At 53.2% G+C, this 19,807-nt stretch overlaps 1 protein-coding gene across 5 annotated transcripts in view; it reads right to left on the bottom strand.

The window, feature by feature from the left end:
* The window catches only part of SLC52A2 (solute carrier family 52 member 2), a 180,651-nt gene that overhangs the window by 23,627 nt on the left and 137,217 nt on the right, over positions 1–19,807 (bottom strand). For all 5 annotated transcript variants that reach the window (XM_078686459.1, XM_078686457.1, XM_078686460.1 and 2 more), the window contains exon 5: positions 3,591–3,714. In XM_078686459.1, coding sequence (XP_078542585.1) covers positions 3,591–3,714 — 124 coding nt within the window. The remainder of the gene's footprint in view (positions 1–3,590; positions 3,715–19,807) is intronic.

Here is a 19,807-nt window from a genome sequence, read left to right as displayed (position 1 = left end):
GGTGGCCCGGAACATTTGGTGGCAGCGTGTCAGGATTAATTTGAAGGTGCTACTCTCTGCGTTGTCCTGCCCATTCTCCATTTATGCTGCAGTTGTTTGCATTGGCGTTTCTGAACTCCTCCGTTTATTAACTTGCCTAAGGTCTAGATCTTGTTGCATTGCTGTGTTTGAGGGGGTCGAGGGAGTCGGCACAGGAGGTTATCCCATTGTTGAAATCCTTGATGGCTTTAGGGAGTCTGTTGCAGTGTTTAGATCAATGGGTGTTGAGAGCAATGTTCCAGTTTTTGTCACTGATGGTGTTCCAGCTCTGGCGGTCTAGGGATGATGCAAGTATGTTGGACGGGGGATGCTGAACTTGAGGGTGAGGCCTGTACAGGATGCTGGTGTTGGCTCGTCGACTTGGAAGTCGTCAAAGGTGGCGAATACAGGAAGTGTCAGGCGATATGGACAGGTCTCTTTACTCGTTGGGTGAGGCCCAGGCTTCCAAGGTCTTCGATGACTGCTTTTCAGTTGGGGTCGGAATGGTCTTCCAGGTGGAAAGTCAGACCTCCTTGTAAGATGTAATTGCTAACATCGAGGGCAAATGGTGGGGCGAAGTTGATGATGGTGTTGATGAAGTTGGTGCGCGCTCCCGTTATCTGAAGATGAGAGTACTGCTTTAGGCGAAGTTGGCTGTAATGTGGAGCTTGAATGGCAGGTGTTCCTTGTTGGATAATGATGTGCCATGGAGGTGGTGCACCTGACCTTGTTCCTGTGGATGATGGTGATTCTACCTTTGCACTTGTGAAGTCTGTCTTGCCTGGCGGTCTTACGTAGCCAGAAGATGATAGATGTAACAATGTTAGATGCCGATGTGGGGTTCAGACAGATTACTGTGGAGAAAAGTGGGCCTGGAGCATTGCCATCCAGCAGGTCCCAGATCACTGTGGTATGTTTGGTGAGCGAGCAAGTGTAGAGGAGCGTGCGAGTGCAGAGTGTTGTGTGGGACACTGCAGGACTGTGTGAGAGATTGAGGTTTTGGGTGCTGTTGGTATGTGTGCACAATGTGTGTTGGGTGTGGGTTAAATGCATATAAACTTGCAGAAAGCACAGGAGAATGCTTCGTCTGTGTTGTGTGGTGAGGCAGAAATGTATAGGGAGGAGGCTAGGGTTGAGGGCTCAGAGGGTTACAGCGGGGTAGCAGTGGGAGGACCCGGGTTCCTAAAGCGGTCCAGACACAGACAGGCTTGACTTCGGTGCACATGGGGCACGTCTGCACGGCAACTGTCATTATGAAGGTCCGGGGGGTGAGGGGAGCATCCTGTGCAGATGGATGGTAGAAAATCCAGTGGTCACTTCCTGTGCAGATAGATGCACCTGCTCCATCAGTAGCACAAAATGCGAAATTGAGGTTTCGAGGAAGGCACAAACGGTAACTGTACGACACAGTTTTCATCCTGGATTTATGCAGCTTTCTTTCCTGAAGCTGCACAAGCGAGGTGAGCTTGACCCTGAGCTGGTAAGGACAAACATAACAGGCTTTTCACGCTTTCCATCCACCTTTCCTCACAGAGGGTAGAATATGGGGTCAGATCAGGACTCGAAAAATCTACTCACCCACTCGCAATTGCAAGTGAAATTTTATCAGGGCGAGCTATTTGTAGCACCTACTAGACCCACCTGGAGAGTGAATTTGGGCTCGAAAGGAGCAGGTGTTCTGTTCATTCAGAAAGTGAACGAGCAATAAAGATGCCATTAAATCTTGTTTTTATCTTAGCACATTTGCGGTCTGTTCAAGGTCAGAGGTCAAATGTCAGTTTGTCTTTTAACTAACCGCTGCTTGGAAGAGGCCGTTTGTTTTCTCTAACACATAACATTTAAATTAATAGCCGGTAAATGAATATTACAAATATTTCAAAATATATCAGGAATTACTAGAGCATATGTGTTTTGTAATAAAGTAGTGTGATGCTAAGAGTTAAATAGGAGCAAAACAAACCAGAAAACTTTACTTGGTGATGTGCAAATGACACATATTTGCAGAACCTATTTCCAAACATTATTGTTTGTACACAATATAGTTTTATCAGTAAAGTCTCATGTCAATGGGAACGTTTGTGGATATTTCAATGTAAAATCTGCTGATTGAAAACGACTGTGTTATACCACTTCATTCTTTAATTACGTATTTATTAAAAGCGATAGGTTTTAAACACGATGTGAGAAACATTCCTGCCCCGGCCTGATGTAAAGGCTAATAATGAACTAAGAGGCAAGTCAGGGGCTATGTGTAGCCTAAATGTGGCTAGATTTGTGTTATATATGGAGCAAACGTTTAATCTATTAAATCAAACAAAAGAGGTTTTTGGACAGCAGACATGCTGAAATCGAATATATGAAGCTACTCTCATATGTGATAATAAAGAAAATGGCGGCTCAATGGATTAAAATATTTGCCCACAATCACATCATTTGAAACACGTTTATGGATCGAGAGCATTACAAATAGGTCAAGTAGATTATTTAAGTCTCGAGGCCTGCAGGTCTACAGAGCCGGACTGGGAACAGAAACCGACCCTGGCAAACTGCTCGGCAAGCCCTAATTTTTATGATTTTTCGAGGCCTGTAGATGTTCTAACCTATTTAGAGGTTCTTAGCACGCCAATCCGAACTAGACTGTTTGAGACATCAAAATAGGTTTTTCCTATGTGTGAAACCAAATTTTGCAGTCAGCAAACTTTTACTGACTCCTAAAATGGAACTCCAAATTGTTACCAAATCACAATTTGGAAGGGGCTTGTTGTGGGTATCCTTTCCAAATTGTGACTCTGTAACGCAAGAATGGATGGATTGTGACCAGAATTCAGGTTGCAAACCATTGAAAAGTTATCGACTTTCAAACTGGGATGCTAACCTGTGCACACAAATTAAGGACTGTCCCTTTGAACTCCTTTGCTTTTGTGAACTGGGGTAACATTTTGAGGAGGAATGAGGGAGTGATCCAGGGGATTACTGCCACTTGTTTGCAGATTGATCGCAGTTAAATGTTGTGCGAAGATTACTGCATCCAGTTATTAGCCAATGCGACAAATTACTCACCCCTGTTAAATTTTATGGTATCAAACCTGCCAAGATTTACCAGGCGTAGAGGAGGGCAGGGTAAGTATTGGGACATGCAAATGTAGGAGCGGAAAGTATCAAAATCTGTACATTTGACCTCATTTTTGGGGCAAAATGAAGATAGTCTTTACATTTAGCAAATTTACGTAACATGTGTGGAGAATTAGGTATAGGTTCGCTTTATAACAAAGCACGGATAAGAACAAATAAAGCAGAAAACGAGCTAAACCAGTGTCTGTGTTTGGCTAATCTCTCTCCTGTCATTGGCTGCTGTCAGGTGATAGGCGAGCGGTGACGTGGATTCTGGCATTGCATAACAGCCTGCAAGTAAGATAAGTCTGCACAGGATGGCACAGGAGGCCTGTGACTTGCAGAACAGCCCCCATCAATCTCTTAACGTCGATTAATTGCGACTCACCAGGTTGTATCTGTGGCCATAAGTACAAGACACAAGGAGCCTAGGTTGAGGAGTGAGGAGCAGTGGTACTTACCACCAGGGCCACCCCAGCAGTGCTGCCCACCAGGGGCGGACAGGGGCTCAGCACTGCCAGCGCCATTAGGTAGGTGCCAAATAGGATGCCAAGACCCGTGATGAGGCCAAGACCCAACGACGACCTGTGGAGGGAAAGAAAGAGATGGAGGTCAGGCTTGAGCCCACAGATGGCTCAGCTGGTGGTACATACACATCTGTATTCATTGCATCTTGTGGTAACATCCTGCCAGTACCAAACAACTATGAGCTGATCCCCCCTCAACATGGAGAACAGATACAAGGACCCACGCAGAATAATGCAAGGGATTCTTTTTTCTACAGGGATTAAAATGAGGACACTTCACAGCTGCCGCGCATTATCCGTGGCCGATGTACTAAATACACAAACCAGGTTTTAATCCATTTTCTGTCTCTTCCAGAATGCATCATGAATGTTGCTTTGTTGAGGTTTAGGCTTCTCCCTTTACTTATTCTCCATTTCAGTCCATTTTAGGCAACCTCCCCCACCTGCAACCATCTAAATTCTTTTCTTCCAGTAATTTTTAATCTGCCCTGCTCTCCGCTGTCCGACAATGACTCATTTTAGATTAACATGTTTCTCGTACCTATGCATTTGTTGCTGAACAAAGTAAGGAAAATGTTGCTTATCCTGTAACCATCAGCTCGCAGCTTGTAGTGCTGTAGATTCACACGGTTTGCCATCTAGCGTTGGGCGCCGACTTTTGCAAATTGTTTATCTTCAAAGTCATAAGTTATCTTGTTACTCCTCCCTTCGCCCACAATGCACCAGGACAAAGACTCCACCTCAGATTGTTTTTTGCCCAGCGAGTGAGTAACGACAGTGAACGTAGTAAAGCTAAGACCGATTGTATGTGCTGCTCATTGGAGAGGGACAGAAAGTGAAAAATTGAAGATCAATGCTGGCATCTGTAAACGTGGGAGGGTGAATGTGAATCTATGGGAGGGTGAATGTGAATCTATGGGAGGGTGAATGTGAATCTATGGGAGGGTGAATGTGAATCTATGGGAAGTTGAATGTGAATCTATGGGAGGGTGAATGTGAATCTATGGGAGGGTGAATGTGAATCTATGGGAGGGTGAATGTGAATCTATGGGAGGGTGAATGTGAATCTATGGGAGGGTGAATGTGAATCTATGGGAGGGTGAATGTGAATCTATGGGAGGCTGAATGTGAATCTATGAGAGGGTGAATGTGAATCTATGAGAGGGTGAATGTGAATCTATGGGAGGGTGAATGTGAATCTATGGGAGGCTGAATGTGAATCTATGGGAGGGTGAATGTGAATCTATGAGAGGGTGAATGTGAATCTACAGCACTATAAGCTATGAACAGGTGGTTTCAGGGTCACATATTCCGTTTGTAGAATCTGTTGCTGTGAATTCTTTGCATAGACTTTAAAGTAGTTGCTCTTGCAAGCAGTGGCTAACGTGCAGATGTTTGAAACAGAGTTTTAAAAACTGTTCAGCCAACTAAAATCTCTTGGCAGCCCTGAATGTGCACAGAGTAGTGAAGAGTAAACGTGTGTGACGCTGACCAAGTGGAAGCTGTACATATGTCTGCCACAGGAATGTTTCCTAAGAGGGTCATATGACATGCCTTCTTTCATGCGGAATGTGCTCAAGGCACTTCATGCAATGTGAGTTTAGCCATAGCATGTTTGAATGCATCTAACAATCCATCTGGTGATACTACCCCTAGATCAGGACTCCCTGCAGGAGGTTTTGTAAAAGTAACAAAGACTTTGTCCTAAGTAGAGATTCAGCTCTGGCAGTGTAGTACACAAATGCCCTCTTGACATCAAGTGTGTGCAAACCCCATTCATTCACAGTGTCTGGGTCTGGAAAGAGAAGAGGCAATTCCATTGTCTGATTCACATGAAAGGGAGACATGACTCTTGAAAGACATTTCTGGCTTGTTCTTAAAACCACCCTGTTCTTCACATGATCCTCCACAGTCAGTGCTTGATATTCCAGAGAAACACTGTTGGTTTGGCAGGCAGAAGGGCCAGCTTGTAAAGGCCAATGGTTGGGCTGCTAGTCTTTTTGGAGAAAAAAAAAACCCACACACTTGTCCTTTCAAGCTGGCTGACTGTCAATGCAAGCCTGCCTGACACGCCAGCCCAACACTGCTGAGGGGGGTGACAGCAAAAAGAAAGGCTATATTTCAGAAAAAGAATAGCATATCTCAAGAATGCTTCAGCTCGATAGGAAGACCCTATAAAACTATGTTCAAGTTCCAGACTGGCACTGGTGGAGTTCTTGGAGAAATAACTGTCTTAAGGCCTTCAATGAAGCACTTGACTGCAGGTATTTTAAAGAGAGACAGATGTTCCCTCCCCCTGGTCCCCGGCGGGCCCTGCTCGCCAACGCCGCCGGTCCAGCAACCATGCCTGGCCCCATCTCTGGCCCGACTCCATCTTGGGCCCATCACGTCCCGAGCACGTGGCCGCCGCCACCCTGGCCCCGGCCCCAGCGAAGCCCCGACATCGGGGCACCAAGATCCTCCCAGGTGGTCGAGTGGCCACTTGACAGATCCGAAAGGCGGGAAGTTTCGATGGCCCTCCAGCCGTCCCCGGACGCCTGGTATCGATCGCCCTCCAGCTTCCCTGGGCGCTGGCTCCACCCCCCTGCTGGGTGTCTGGACACCTTCATCCCGGCCCCTCTGACCCCCAGGCGCGAGGGTCCGGACATCAAAGGACTCCAGTCCTATATCTGGGCCAGCCCTGGATCAGGACGGGAGTTGTATCTGGAGTCGAAGCCCTGCTGACCTCGTCGCGGCTGATCCTGATCCGACTCTTGCACCTGGAACTACCTTCGAGGCCCTGCTGACGCTGTCGCGGCCTGACCAAGCTGAACTACCTTTGAGGCCCTGCTGACGCTGTCGCGGCCTGACCAAGCTGAACTACCTTTGAGGCCCTGCTGACGCTGTCGCGGCCTGACCAAGCTGAACTACCTTTGAGGCCCTGCTGACGCTGTCGCGGCCTGACCAAGCTGAACCACCTTCGAGGCCCTGCTGACGCTGTCGCGGCCTGACCAAGCTGAACTACCTTTGAGGCCCTGCTGACGCTGTCGCGGCCTGACCAAGCTGAACCACCTTCGAGGCCCTGCTGACGCTGTCGCGGCCTGACCAAGCTGAACTATCTTCGAGGCCCTGCTGACGCTGTCGCGGCCTGAACCCTTGAACTATCCAAGCACCAGTGGGTGCCGAGACTGTCCCGCTACCCCCTTTTCCCCCCGAGATCAAGACATTACGGATCCCTCGATCCTTGCCGCTATCCTGCCAAGAACTTGCTTTGAGTACTTATATAAAGATTCTTGTGAACCTCCTTCCTGTGTAGTGTCTATCTGTAAGTAGTGTGATTACCCTGCTGTTACGATTGTAGGAGAGGAGCCTCGCCAAGGAGGCCTCCCTACGGTGCTCGGCCTATTCCATACAGAGAGGTGGGTCTCGGGGCGGACAGTCAGACACCTTCTGTCTCCCCTGGGGCCGCCTTTCCAACATTGGTGGCAAGCGACGGGATCCGAGCCCACGCAAATCGTACAGCGAGTAACACGTCACTACTGACAGAGACCCACAGCCACGATGACTACTAAGGAAGCCGGAACGTCCGCAGAATTCCAGAAAGACCTGTTAGAGGAGTATACCCATAAAGAACTTAAACAATTTTGCAAAGACTTGGGTATCGCTACCACTGGACTAAGTACAAAGGACGATTTCAAAGAAGCGCTGCAAACCTGGGTGGAGACCAGAGAGACCCCACCCCAACCGAACGATGACATTGTCCATGAAGTACCCGGGAGTACCGTCATAGCCCCCATAGAGGAAAGAACCGCCAACAGGGACCCGGGCCTCTCCCATGAAGATGCCCGGGAGCGAGAGAGGAGTCGGCTCCATGAACTAGAGCTCGCCCGACTCCGGCTGGACGGAGAACTGCAATTAGCAGAAAAAAAAATGGCCCTTGAACAACGGCGATTGGAGGGAGATCTGGAAGAGAGGCGGCGGCAAAGAGAATTGGAAGAAAAAAAACTCGCATACGAACACGAGCGTGGCCTCAAAGAACTCGAAATCAAAGCCAACCTCGAAGGAACTGGCGCCACGGTAGCCCGGAACCCCTCACCGCCTGCCGACCCAAAGGTCCACATCCCGAAGGATATCGTAAAGGAGTACTACAAGAATGACGATATCCAGCAATGGTTCAAGGCGTACGAAGTTGCCATGACCGCGCACCGCATTCCGCGATCAGACTGGGGTGCCGGCTTATGGGGGAGGTTCGTCAGCGAAGAAAGAGACACCCTGCTGGAGCTGGCCGACGACGTAATGTCCTCCTATGACCACATGAAGGACGCCCTGCTTGTCCGGTATGGCCTAACCCCCGAGATGTACCGGCAGAGATTCAGAGACTGCAAGAAAATCCCCGGTACCACGTGGGTCGAGTATGTGAACTTTTATAGCAGGGCCCTGGAAGGATGGATAAAGGGCAGCAAAGTGTCCACCTACGAGCAGCTGTTCAACCTCATCGTTTGGGAGCACCTCTCCAACAACTGCTTTGTCGAGCTCCGACAGCATCTACTCGACAGCAAGCTAACCGAGCCCCGGAAACTCGCCGTCGAGGCAGACCGATGGGTGAGCACCCGGGTCCCCCGAACACCGATAGGAGAAACCGGTCAGGGCGGCCGGGGCACCCCCGCCAGCGGGGAGGCGGAGGAGGACAGAACCAGAGCCGAAGTTTCCCGCCAGCCTCGGGCCGGGGGCCCCCTCCCGGGTCCCCCCCGAGTAATACCTCGCCGTCACTGAGGAGGGACCCCCCAGCACGGCCGGGGCCCCACCCGAACATTACTTGCCACAGATGCCAGCGGACCGGTCACTATGCCAGTGACCCCCTCTGCCCCATGAACCAGCGTCCCGGCACCACTGGGCCTCCGACCCGCCAGTTCGCTGCTGCAGCTCTGGGAGGAGAGGGAGAAGAAGACGTAGAGGTCTACGAGGAAGAACAAATCGAGTATGAACCGGCCGCCATGGCCCTAGCCTGCCTGGGCAATAGGGACATGGTTCCCCAGGCCCCGCTACCGAGCAACACTCGAAAATACCGTCAGTGGGTCCACATCAATGGACGGCGGACCGAAGCCCTCCGAGACACGGGAGCCAGTGTGACCGCCGTCCGCTGCCACTTGGTGACCCCCGAACAGATCATCCCGAACGTACGCTGCCCCGTGAGGGCCGCCGACAACTCCGAAACTCTATGCCAGATGGCCCGAATTCCCTTCGAATGGGGGGGGAGTGTCGGACACCCTCAAGGTGACCGTCCGGGACGACGCCCCAGTGGACTGCCTCCTTGGGAACGACCTCGAGAGCTCTCCCTGGGCCCAAGTCGAGCGGAGAGAGCACCTAGGAATGATGGGACTACCAGAGTGGGTCTGTGCGACGACCCGATCTATGGCGGCCCGAGCCCCGGCAGCGACCGAGGCCGCCCCGACCGAAGAGCCGGAGTGGCCCGAGCCACCACCCTCGGCCATCCATGAAGAATGCGACTCCGAGACCAGACCCTCGGAGCCCGAAAACCACCACGAGCTCAGCGACATCCCCGAACTCGCCCAATGGCGCCAAGAGGGTGGTCCCACCCGAGAACAGTTTCGGCAGGAGCAGAAGACCTGCCCTTCCCTCGAGGGGACCCGCCAACAAGCCGCTGCCCAAGCTACCGGGGACACCTCAGGGTCCCACTGGGTCTACTGGGACCACGACCTCCTATATAGTGAACAGAAAATTGCCGAGCTGGGGGCCAGCCGAGTGCTAGTGGTTCCCCTGCGATTCAGAGACTTCCTTTTGAACCTGGCGCACGATGTGCCCCTCGCAGGGCACCTGGGGCAGGACAAAACTTACAGCCGCCTGGTGACCCATTTCTACTGGCCCAAAATGCGCACTGATGTACATAACCACTGCCGCACCTGCCCGACATGCCAAGCCAGCGGAAAGAGCGGGGGGAAGGTGAAGGCCCCGCTCCAACCTTTTCCAGTAGTGACCACCCCCTTCGAGCGAGTGGGAATAGACATTGTGGGGCCCCTGGACCCTCAAACCTCGCAAGGGCACCGCTTCATACTTGTCCTAGTGGACCACGCCACCCGCTATCCTGAGGCCATCCCCCTCAGAACCATCACCGCTCCCGTGGTGGGGCGAGCCTTGATGGGGATCTTCTCCCGAGTAGGATTCCCCCGGGAGGTCGTGAGCGATCGAGGCACGAACTTTATATCTAAATATATGCGGTCCCTGTGGTAACAGTGCGGGGTCACATACAAGTTTACCACCCCGTATCATCCCCAAGGGAATGGACTTGTGGAGCGGTTCAACCGGACACTCAAGGGGATGATACAGGGCCTAGAGGAGCCACTACGACGCAGATGGGACGTCCTGCTGCCCTGTCTCCTGTTTGCCTATCGGGAGGTTCCACAGAAATCCCTGGGGTTCAGCCCCTTTGAACTCTTGTACGGACACCCTGTCCGAGGTCCGCTCAGCCTGGTCAAAGAGGGCTGGGAAACTACCGTCCAAGGCGCACCCCCGGATGTCTACCGATACCTCCTGACCCTCCGAAACCAGACTCGGAAGTTCCGGGCCCTTGCAGAGGCCAACCTGGAGGCCAGTCAGGAGGACAAGAAACGCTGGTACGACCAGCACTCCTCCTCCATCGAGTTCGAGCCGGGCCAGCGGGTCTGGGTCATGTCCCCGGTCGAACCCTGTGCCCTCCAGGACAAATGGTCGGGGCCCTTCAAGGTGATCGAGCGCAAGAGCCCCGTCACTTACCTCGTGGATATGGATTCTCCACGGAACCACCTCCGGGTTCTGCACGCCAACCGGCTCAAACCTCATTTTGCCCGTACAGAACTGAGCCTGCTACTCGCTACCGACGATGGGACCGAAGACGACTCCGAGCCCTTGCCCGACCTCCTAAAGTGCACTGAGAAGGACGGCTCCGTCGAAGGCATCTCTCTCTCCCCCGACCTGACCCCCGCGCAGCGTCGAGACTGTCAGGAACTGTTGGGTCAATTCACAGATCTGTTCTCCCTCACCCCCGGGGTTACCCAATGGTGTGTCCACGATGTCGACACCGGGGACAGTCAGCCAGTACGACACCGGGCCTACCGGGTCCCCGACCGAGTTCGGGCCTGCATCCAGAAGGAAGTCACCAAGATGCTGGCCCTGGGGGTAGTCGAACCCTCCGACAGTCCCTGGGCCAGCCCAGTGGTCCTGGTCCCCAAGGCCGCCGCCCCTGGCACCCCGCCAGAACTCCGGTTTTGCGTCGACTACCGGGGGCTGAATGCCGTTACGAGAACCGATGCACATCCCATCCCCCGGGCCAATGAACTGATCGACCGCCTGGGGGCCGCCAAGTACCTCAGTACCTTCGACCTCACCGCCGGGTATTGGCAGATCGGCCTCACCCCTAGCGCCCAGGAGCGCTCAGCCTTCTCCACACCCGACGGCCACTTCCAGTTCAAGGTGATGCCCTTCGGCATGAAAAACGCCCCGGCCACCTTCCAGAGACTAGTAAACAAAGTACTGGCGGGGCTAGAAGAGTTCAGTGCCGCCTACCTAGACGACATTGCGGTCTACAGCCTCCATTGGGCTGAGCACCTGAAACACCTTTGGGAAGTCCTGACCGCCCTCCGCCGGGCCGGGCTAACTGTGAAGGCCAGCAAATGCCAGATAGGCCAAGGGTCCGTGACCTATCTGGGACATCAAGTGGGGAGCGGCCAAGTGGCTCCCCTCCAACCCAAGATCGACGCCATCCTAGCCTGGGAACCCCCGGCCAACCAGACCGCCGTCCGAGCCTTCCTGGGGCTCACGGGGTACTATCGGCGTTTTATCAAGAACTATGGGAGCATTGTGGGGCCCCTCACGGAACTGACCTCGAAGAACCGGCCACAGAAAGTGCAGTGGACACCCGCGTGTCAGGTGGCCTTCGAGACCTTGAAAACAGCCATGTGTACCGCCCCGGTGCTCCAGGCCCCCGACTACAGCCGAGAGTTTGTGGTCCAGACCGACGCCTCGGAACACGGCATCGGGGCGGTCCTATCTCAGATGGACCCCGAGGGAATTGACCATCCAGTCGCCTTCATCAGCCGGCGGCTGCTGACCAGAGAACAACGATGGAGCACCATCGAGAGAGAGGCCTTCGCCGTCGTGTGGGCCCTCAAGAAACTCAGGCCATACCTCTTCGGCACCCACTTCCGGGTGCAGACAGACCACCGGCCCCTACGGTGGCTGATGCACATGCGTGGCGAAAACCCGAAGCTGCTGCGATGGTCCATCTCCCTCCAAGGGATGGACTTCACTGTGGAGCATCGCCCTGGCAACGACCACGCCAACGCTGATGGCCTGTCCCGATTCTTCCGCCTCGAGGAAGAGAGTCCCCAGGACGATGGGTGACTCTCCCCGCCTTCAGCTGGAGGGGACGTGTGTTGGACACGGCCTCGTGGCGTGGGCCTACCCCTCCCACATGGCGGGCCCCGGACGACATCGGGCCGCCGTCGAGCTGCTGTCGACCCCCCTGACACGAACAGTCCCGAACCCACAAGGAGGGCCGCCCCCTGGCAACCTACGGCTCTCCCTCCCCCTGGTCCCCGGCGGGCCCTGCTCGCCAACGCCGCCGGTCCAGCAACCATGCCTGGCCCCATCTCTGGCCCGACTCCATCTTGGGCCCATCACGTCCCGAGCACGTGGCCGCCGCCACCCTGGCCCCGGCCCCAGCGAAGCCCCGACATCGGGGCACCAAGATCCTCCCAGGTGGTCGAGTGGCCACTTGACAGATCCGAAAGGCGGGAAGTTTCGATGGCCCTCCAGCCGTCCCCGGACGCCTGGTATCGATCGCCCTCCAGCTTCCCTGGGCGCTGGCTCCACCCCCCTGCTGGGTGTCTGGACACCTTCATCCCGGCCCCTCTGACCCCCAGGCGCGAGGGTCCGGACATCAAAGGACTCCAGTCCTATATCTGGGCCAGCCCTGGATCAGGACGGGAGTTGTATCTGGAGTCGAAGCCCTGCTGACCTCGTCGCGGCTGATCCTGATCCGACTCTTGCACCTGGAACTACCTTCGAGGCCCTGCTGACGCTGTCGCGGCCTGACCAAGCTGAACTACCTTTGAGGCCCTGCTGACGCTGTCGCGGCCTGACCAAGCTGAACTACCTTTGAGGCCCTGCTGACGCTGTCGCGGCCTGACCAAGCTGAACTACCTTTGAGGCCCTGCTGACGCTGTCGCGGCCTGACCAAGCTGAACCACCTTCGAGGCCCTGCTGACGCTGTCGCGGCCTGACCAAGCTGAACTACCTTTGAGGCCCTGCTGACGCTGTCGCGGCCTGACCAAGCTGAACCACCTTCGAGGCCCTGCTGACGCTGTCGCGGCCTGACCAAGCTGAACTATCTTCGAGGCCCTGCTGACGCTGTCGCGGCCTGAACCCTTGAACTATCCAAGCACCAGTGGGTGCCGAGACTGTCCCGCTACCCCCTTTTCCCCCGAGATCAAGACATTACGGATCCCTCGATCCTTGCCGCTATCCTGCCAAGAACTTGCTTTGAGTACTTATATAAAGATTCTTGTGAACCTCCTTCCTGTGTAGTGTCTATCTGTAAGTAGTGTGATTACCCTGCTGTTACGATTGTAGGAGAGGAGCCTCGCCAAGGAGGCCTCCCTACGGTGCTCGGCCTATTCCATACAGAGAGGTGGGTCTCGGGGCGGACAGTCAGACACCTTCTGTCTCCCCTGGGGCCGCCTTTCCAACACTAACTAAATATAAGCAAATTAAGATGTTCGCCATGTGCTACACTGATGCATTAACCCCTTCCATGCGGGGCTATTTCCCCCCGTGGTGACTGGGGGAGAGGGATTGGGGGGAAGGGGGAGGCACACAAGCGACGGTGCAGTGCTTGTGACAAGCCTAGCTCGTCATGCTGCACAGTGGAGCTGTGCTCATCACGACTCCGCCCACCCCAATAGAACCCCCGCACAGGCGGGGAATTAGCCGAGCGTGGGCCGGCCGCGGCAGTTATGACAAGCTCAGCTCGTCATGAGCACAGCTCCACTGTGCCTCATGACGAGCTGAGGAAGGGGTTAATGGGGTCTCTTTGTTTACCTGAACAGTTATGTACACATCTATTCCATTTGCTGCGTAGCACACATGCGCAGTAAGTTTAAGTGCCCACGCAGGATTTGCATACACTATTCTGGAATTTTAAGTTACCCAAACTCAAAGACATCATGTCAGAATTCCCGTTCAGAGGGCCCTGGGGGATGCTGGGGTTACTGGGCCCAACCGTAGGAGTTGAGGCCTTTTACTCAATCAATCAATCAAAGCATTTATATAGCGCACTACTCACCCGGAGGGTCTCAAGGCGCTAGGGGAGGGGGGGTCCGCTACTGCTCGAACAGCCAGGTCTTGAGCTGCTTCCTGAAGGCAAGGTGGTCCTGGGTCAGTCGGAGGTGGGTCGGGAGGGAGTTCCAAGTCTTGGCGGCCAGGTAGGAGAAGGACCTTCCTCCTGTGGTTGCTCTTCGGATGCGGGGGACGGAGGCGAGGGCGTGGCCGGTCGATCGAAGCTGGCGTGTGGGGGCGTAGAAGTTGAGGCGGCTGTTGAGGTATCCTGGGCCTTGGTTGTGTAGGGCTTTGTGTGCGTGGGTGAGGAGACGCAAGGTGATTCTCTTGTTGACCGGGAGCCAGTGCAGATCTCTCAGGTGTCCGGAGATGTGGCTGCGTCGGGGGATGTCCAGGATGAGTCGTGCAGAGGCGTTCTGAATCCGCTGGAGTCTCTTCTGGAGTTTGGCGGTGGTTCCGGCGTAGAGGGAGTTGCCGTAGTCCAGACGGCTGGTGACGAGGGCCTGGGTGACCGTCTTCCTGGTCTCGGTGGGGATCCACCGGAAGATCTTACGTAGCATGCGCAGGATGTTGAAGCACGACGAGGAGACGGCGTTGACTTGTCTGGTCATGGAGAGGGAGGAGTCCAGGATGAAGCCCAGGTTGCGTGCGTGGTCTGTTGGTTTGGGTGCGCTGCCCAGGGCGGGGGGCCACCAGGAGTCGTCCCAGGCGGTGGGTGAAGATCCCAGGATGAGGACTTCCGTCTTGTCCGAATTCAGTTTCAGGCGGCTATTCATCATCCATTTGGCTACGTCTGTCATCCCTTCGTGTAGGTTGGCTCTGGCGGTGGCGGGGTCGTTGGTGAGGGAGAGGATCAGCTGGGTGTCGTCGGCGTAGGAGATGATGTTGAGGTTGTGTTGGCGTGCGATGGCTGCGAGGGGGCTCATGTAGACGTTGAAGAGGGTTGGGCTGAGCGAGGAGCCTTGGGGAACGCCGCAGATGACTTCGGTGGCTTCCTATCTGAACGGGGGGAGGCGGACTCTCTGTGTCCTTCCGGCGAGGAACGAGATGATCCATTCCAGTGCTTTCTCCTGGATTCCGACGTTGCTGAGGCGCCGCACTAGGGTACGGTGGCAGACAGTGTCGAAGGCCGCGGAGAGGTCTAGGAGGATGAGAGCCGCTGTATCTCCGTTGTCGAGCAGGGCTCGGATGTCATCGGTGGCTGCGATCAGGGCGGTCTCGGTGCTGTGGTTGGCCCGGAAGCCAGACTGCGAGAGGTCGAGGGATCCGTTCGTCTCGAGGAAGGCGGCCAGCTGCTTGTTGACGGTCTTCTCGATGACTTTAGCAGGAAACGGGAGCAGCGAGATGGGGCGGTAGTTCTTGAGGTCGGTGGGGTCGGCTGATGGCTTCTTTAGTAGAGCGCTGAGTTCGGCGTGCTTCCAGCTCTCCGGGAAGGTAGCGGTGTTGAAGGAGGTGTTGATGATGTCCCGCAGGTGGGGTGCGATGACAGCGTCGGCCTTGTTGAAGACGTGGTGAGGGCAGGGGTCGGTCGGAGATCCGGAGTGGATGGAGTTCATCGTGCGGATGGTGTCTTCGGTGCTGATCGGGGTCCCGGCGCGGAGGGTGGTGGTGGGGGGCGGTGGTTCAGTCGTGGCGTGCGTCGGTTGAGTGCTGAAGCTGTTGTGTATGTCCGCGATCTTGTTGTGGAAGTAGGAGGCGAGGGAGTTGCAGAGGTCTTGCGAAGGGGTGATGTCGTTGTTTCCGGCGTTGGGGTTGGAGAGCTCTTTAACGATGTTGAAGAGTTCCTTGCTGTTGTGTGCGTTGTTGTCCAGTCGTTCCTTGAAAGCAGTTTTCTTGGTGGCGTGGATCAGTTGGTGGTGTTTTCGGGTGGCGAGCTTGAGGGCAGTCATGTTGTTCGGTGTTGGGTCTCTGCGCCAGGCTTTCTCGAGTGCTCGGCAGCTCTTCTTGGAGCTCTTGAGTTCGTCGGTGAACCATGGTGCTTTCTTGCTGCCGGGTCTGCTAGGCGGGGTCTTCAGAGGGGCGAGGTCGTCTGCGCAGTTGCTGATCCACTTCGTGAGGCTGAGTTCCTGATGGCTCAGTGCCCAACCTACAATTGATCCTGAGCAACTGGCCAAGTACCCCGTCAGCGCTTGATTCTAAGGAATAGCATTGTCCAACGCTCCCGGTGTAGGAGGTGGATACAGGGGGGTGACCACAGGCTCAACTTAAAATATGCCCAGCAGCAGCAATAAATTGCTGTCGAGCCAAATTCAGACTTTTATAATAAAAGAAGTTATTTTAACACTAACAACAAAAAGTTAAATACGACTTTCACAAATAACTACATTCGGAGTAAGCCCCACTACTCGAACTCTCTGGAGTCCCCCCGACTCTGTATTAAAGTCAAGAGTATTTCAGCACTGCAGAGCTATCACGTAAGCAAGTTCCCTGAAATCAGTCTTCCTCGCATCTGTAGGGTTGGACTGACTGGGTTTCCTGAGCGCGCCCCATCTGCGGGCGTCTGCATGGCAGCAGCAAGTTCAAGTGAGTTAACTACATGCGGCCCAGGTGGGCTGCACTTATTGATCCCGGAGTTCCTCACACGCGGTCACACACCCACAGGAAGTTCCTTAAAGTCCACCTGGCAAGGCAAGTCTTTGGTCTGTCCCACAGAGGTGGAAATGTAGTGTGAATTTCCTGATGCTGGTCCTGAGCCTGGTGTAGATGCGTAGGGGTTCCTCCATCCACTGGCGGTGCTCCTAGTTAGGTCACACTTGATAGTTCCGGTGAGCCCCTCTGGCTTATGAGGTCACTATGGGCCTGATTCACAAAGGTAAACAAACTTAAGTCTAAGTTTACTACTTTTTGGTATTCACAAAGGTAAGTTACTACTAGTACACTTAGAATTAAGTATTTACTACTGAAGTCTAAATGTACTACTTTTTTAGTATTCACAAATGTAAGTTACTACTGGTAACTTTACTAGAAGTAAACTTACTAGTAGTACAGTTACAACTAGAAAAGTTATTAGAAGTAAAGGTACTAGTAGTAACTTACATGTGTGAATAGCAAAAAGCAGTAAACTGTGGCTTAAGTCTACATGTACTAAAGTCTGTTTAGTACTTTTTGGTACTCACAAAGATTAGTTACTAGTAGTAACTTTACTACTAGAAACGTTACTACTAGAAACCTTACTAGTATTAAAGTCAGTAGTAATAACTTACCTTTGTGAATACTAAAAAGTACTGAACTTAGACTTACGTCTATGTTTACTACTTAAATCTAATTTTACTACTTTTTTGTATTCACAAAGGTAAGCTACTACTAGTAACTTTACTACTAGTAAATTAACCAGTAGTAAAGTTATCACTAGTAAAATTACTAGTAGTAAAGTTACTAATAGTAACTTACATTTGTGAATACCAAGAAGTAGTAAACTTACACTTAAGTCTAAGTTTACCTCTGTGAATCAGGCTCCAGGTCTCTATTGTACAAGGGCACCGACTTGGTCGGTATAGCATATGCCTGCACGGCGGCCACTCCTGCCATATGGTGTTGCTGGCTCTCGACCACGCAAGGGTTATGGCCCCATCCACATGGCAATCTGTCTACGGCTGCCCCTTCCTAGCATTCGGGGTTGCAGATGCCTCAATACACACTGATTCCGGTCCAACTGATATAGCACCAATTACACTTCACTTTGCGGCAGCCCCTGCTGGCACACGGGGCTACAGATGGCTCACTGCCTACTGAAAGTGGCTCGATCGGTACAGAGATAAACACAGCTTAATTTTCGGCAGCCATCCTCTGGCATACGGAGGTCGCCCACTTTCTTCCGGCACAAGGGCACTGACCCGATCAGTGCACCAGTCATTTCCCCAGTCCTCACTTAGGGAATCCGCTTGACTGGATTCCCCGATGGACACAGCCCACTGCCTCCAACACTCGCCTCTTCTTCACAGAGCACATCAAGCAGGCAGGCACAGGTGCACTGGTGCTCAAGGCTCCAAGACAGGAGGCCTTGGATTCCCTGTATATTGTCCCCTCACCAAGCAGAGAGACTAGCAGGCCTTAGCCACTAGTCCTGGCCAGACAGAAGTCACTCAGAGTGGCAACTCCTCCTGCTCACACAGTTCGACTGGGTGCTTGACAGTTGACAACTTTTGGAGTGTCAACCTCCGCTTCTTATAGTCTACTTCCAGACACCAAATGTGATTTAGAGTCGGAGTCCTTGAAGTTTATGTAGGGGTCTGCTTCCTTTGAGTACCCACTCCTCTGCCCTCTTTTCCTCTTGCAGTAGCATCTCAACATCCGATAGCCGCACAGCACACGCCATGGGGGTGACTATTGCTCACTCCTGGATGTCACACACAGTGATTGCATATCAAAAGGATAGCCCAGGGCCTCAGCCCAAATCTTTATGATTCTCTTATCAGCCCCATCTCTTTCCTGAGATTGGCGCAGCCCTCTTCGTTGTGATCTGTCACTGAATCAAAGAGCATCCTTTGATGTGCACAGGGGAAGCCTGGCTCTACCTTCTCCAGTGAGTCCCACCCAGCGAACAGAAATGCACCAATCCACAAATCTGCCTAGGGGGGTTCCTCTACCTCCACTACTCATGTTTCACCATGCAGCCTAGGGTCACCCAAAATGGAACAGAGAGACCTCCATGTATTGTACCATTTACAGGCCCACATACACACAAGTACATGCACTAAACATATATGTAATACATAACACTGTATCCTTTTTGTACTGTACCACTCAAGCACACATACACCCAAGCACATACATTTAACATGCACGCACTGCACAGCACTACATCCTTCATGTATTGTACCACTCGCAGGCACATATACATCCAACAGATGCACTTAACAGGCATGCACAGCATTATCCCTGTATTGTACCCTTCCCAGGCACACATACCTCAAGTGCAGGAAGACCACTCAAGAGCTGCGCAATACTTCAAACCAAACCGACTTAAGCAAAGAGTGAGTTCAGCACACAGCAGGGGAACGTTGAATGAGTGAGCCTGTAACACAGGTTAAAAAAGACCTGTTTGCTCCTACTGATTACTACACGTTATCCTGGCACCCCCGTGCTCGTGCTACTTAGCTCTTAGTAAAGGCAGCAGCCTTTCACCACTATGAGGGTAGTGCTTTGGGCACCCCTCCAGGTCCAACAAGACCACAATTTGTGAGACAGACATATGTTATGGTGCAATAGTATGAACCTTGTTTGCCTTTGACAACAAAAATCAGCAGTAGGGATCCAGACATCAGTACACTTGGGGTGCACTGGGCAGGAGTGCATGCCCATTACCATGTGGAGGACTTTTCCGTCCGATTACCTCAAGTGGCAGATTCCAAGCTGCAGCTGCCTGGGGTCTGAGTATCGAAGCTAGCCCTGATGCAGAGTCAGCAGGTCTGCTCTCGGCACAAGCTTCTTATGAGGATATATCAACATTTCTAACAGCACGGAGCATCAGGGCTGTCTCGCCCAAGAAGGTGCGCCAGAATGTAATCAGGGAGAATGATGGGGGAGTCACTGCTTGGAAGTCGAGGCGTACCTGTTGGATCTGCCTCTACCCTTGTCTCTGCCGTTCCACAGTAGCCACTTCTGCCCAACAATTGGGTCCCTATGTTCCCTAAAAGGACTGTTGCTGATAGTATCTCTTCCTCAGAGTAGGAGTAGGTGACTGAGGCCTAACTCTCGCCTGCTGTTCGCGAAAAGCAGACCTAGGTGTTTGGGTCTACACTTCCCCCATTCCCTTGGCAGCCTTGGTTTCTTATTCTAATTTCTCTATCATTGAGTCAACCTGGGGGGGCGAACAGATGCTCGCCATCAAATGGGACACT

This window comes from Lissotriton helveticus, chromosome 4_1 (assembly GCF_964261635.1).
Source record: "Lissotriton helveticus chromosome 4_1, aLisHel1.1, whole genome shotgun sequence".
Lineage (NCBI taxonomy): Eukaryota > Metazoa > Chordata > Amphibia > Caudata > Salamandridae > Lissotriton > Lissotriton helveticus.
This window is presented reverse-complemented; position numbering and strand designations above follow the sequence as displayed.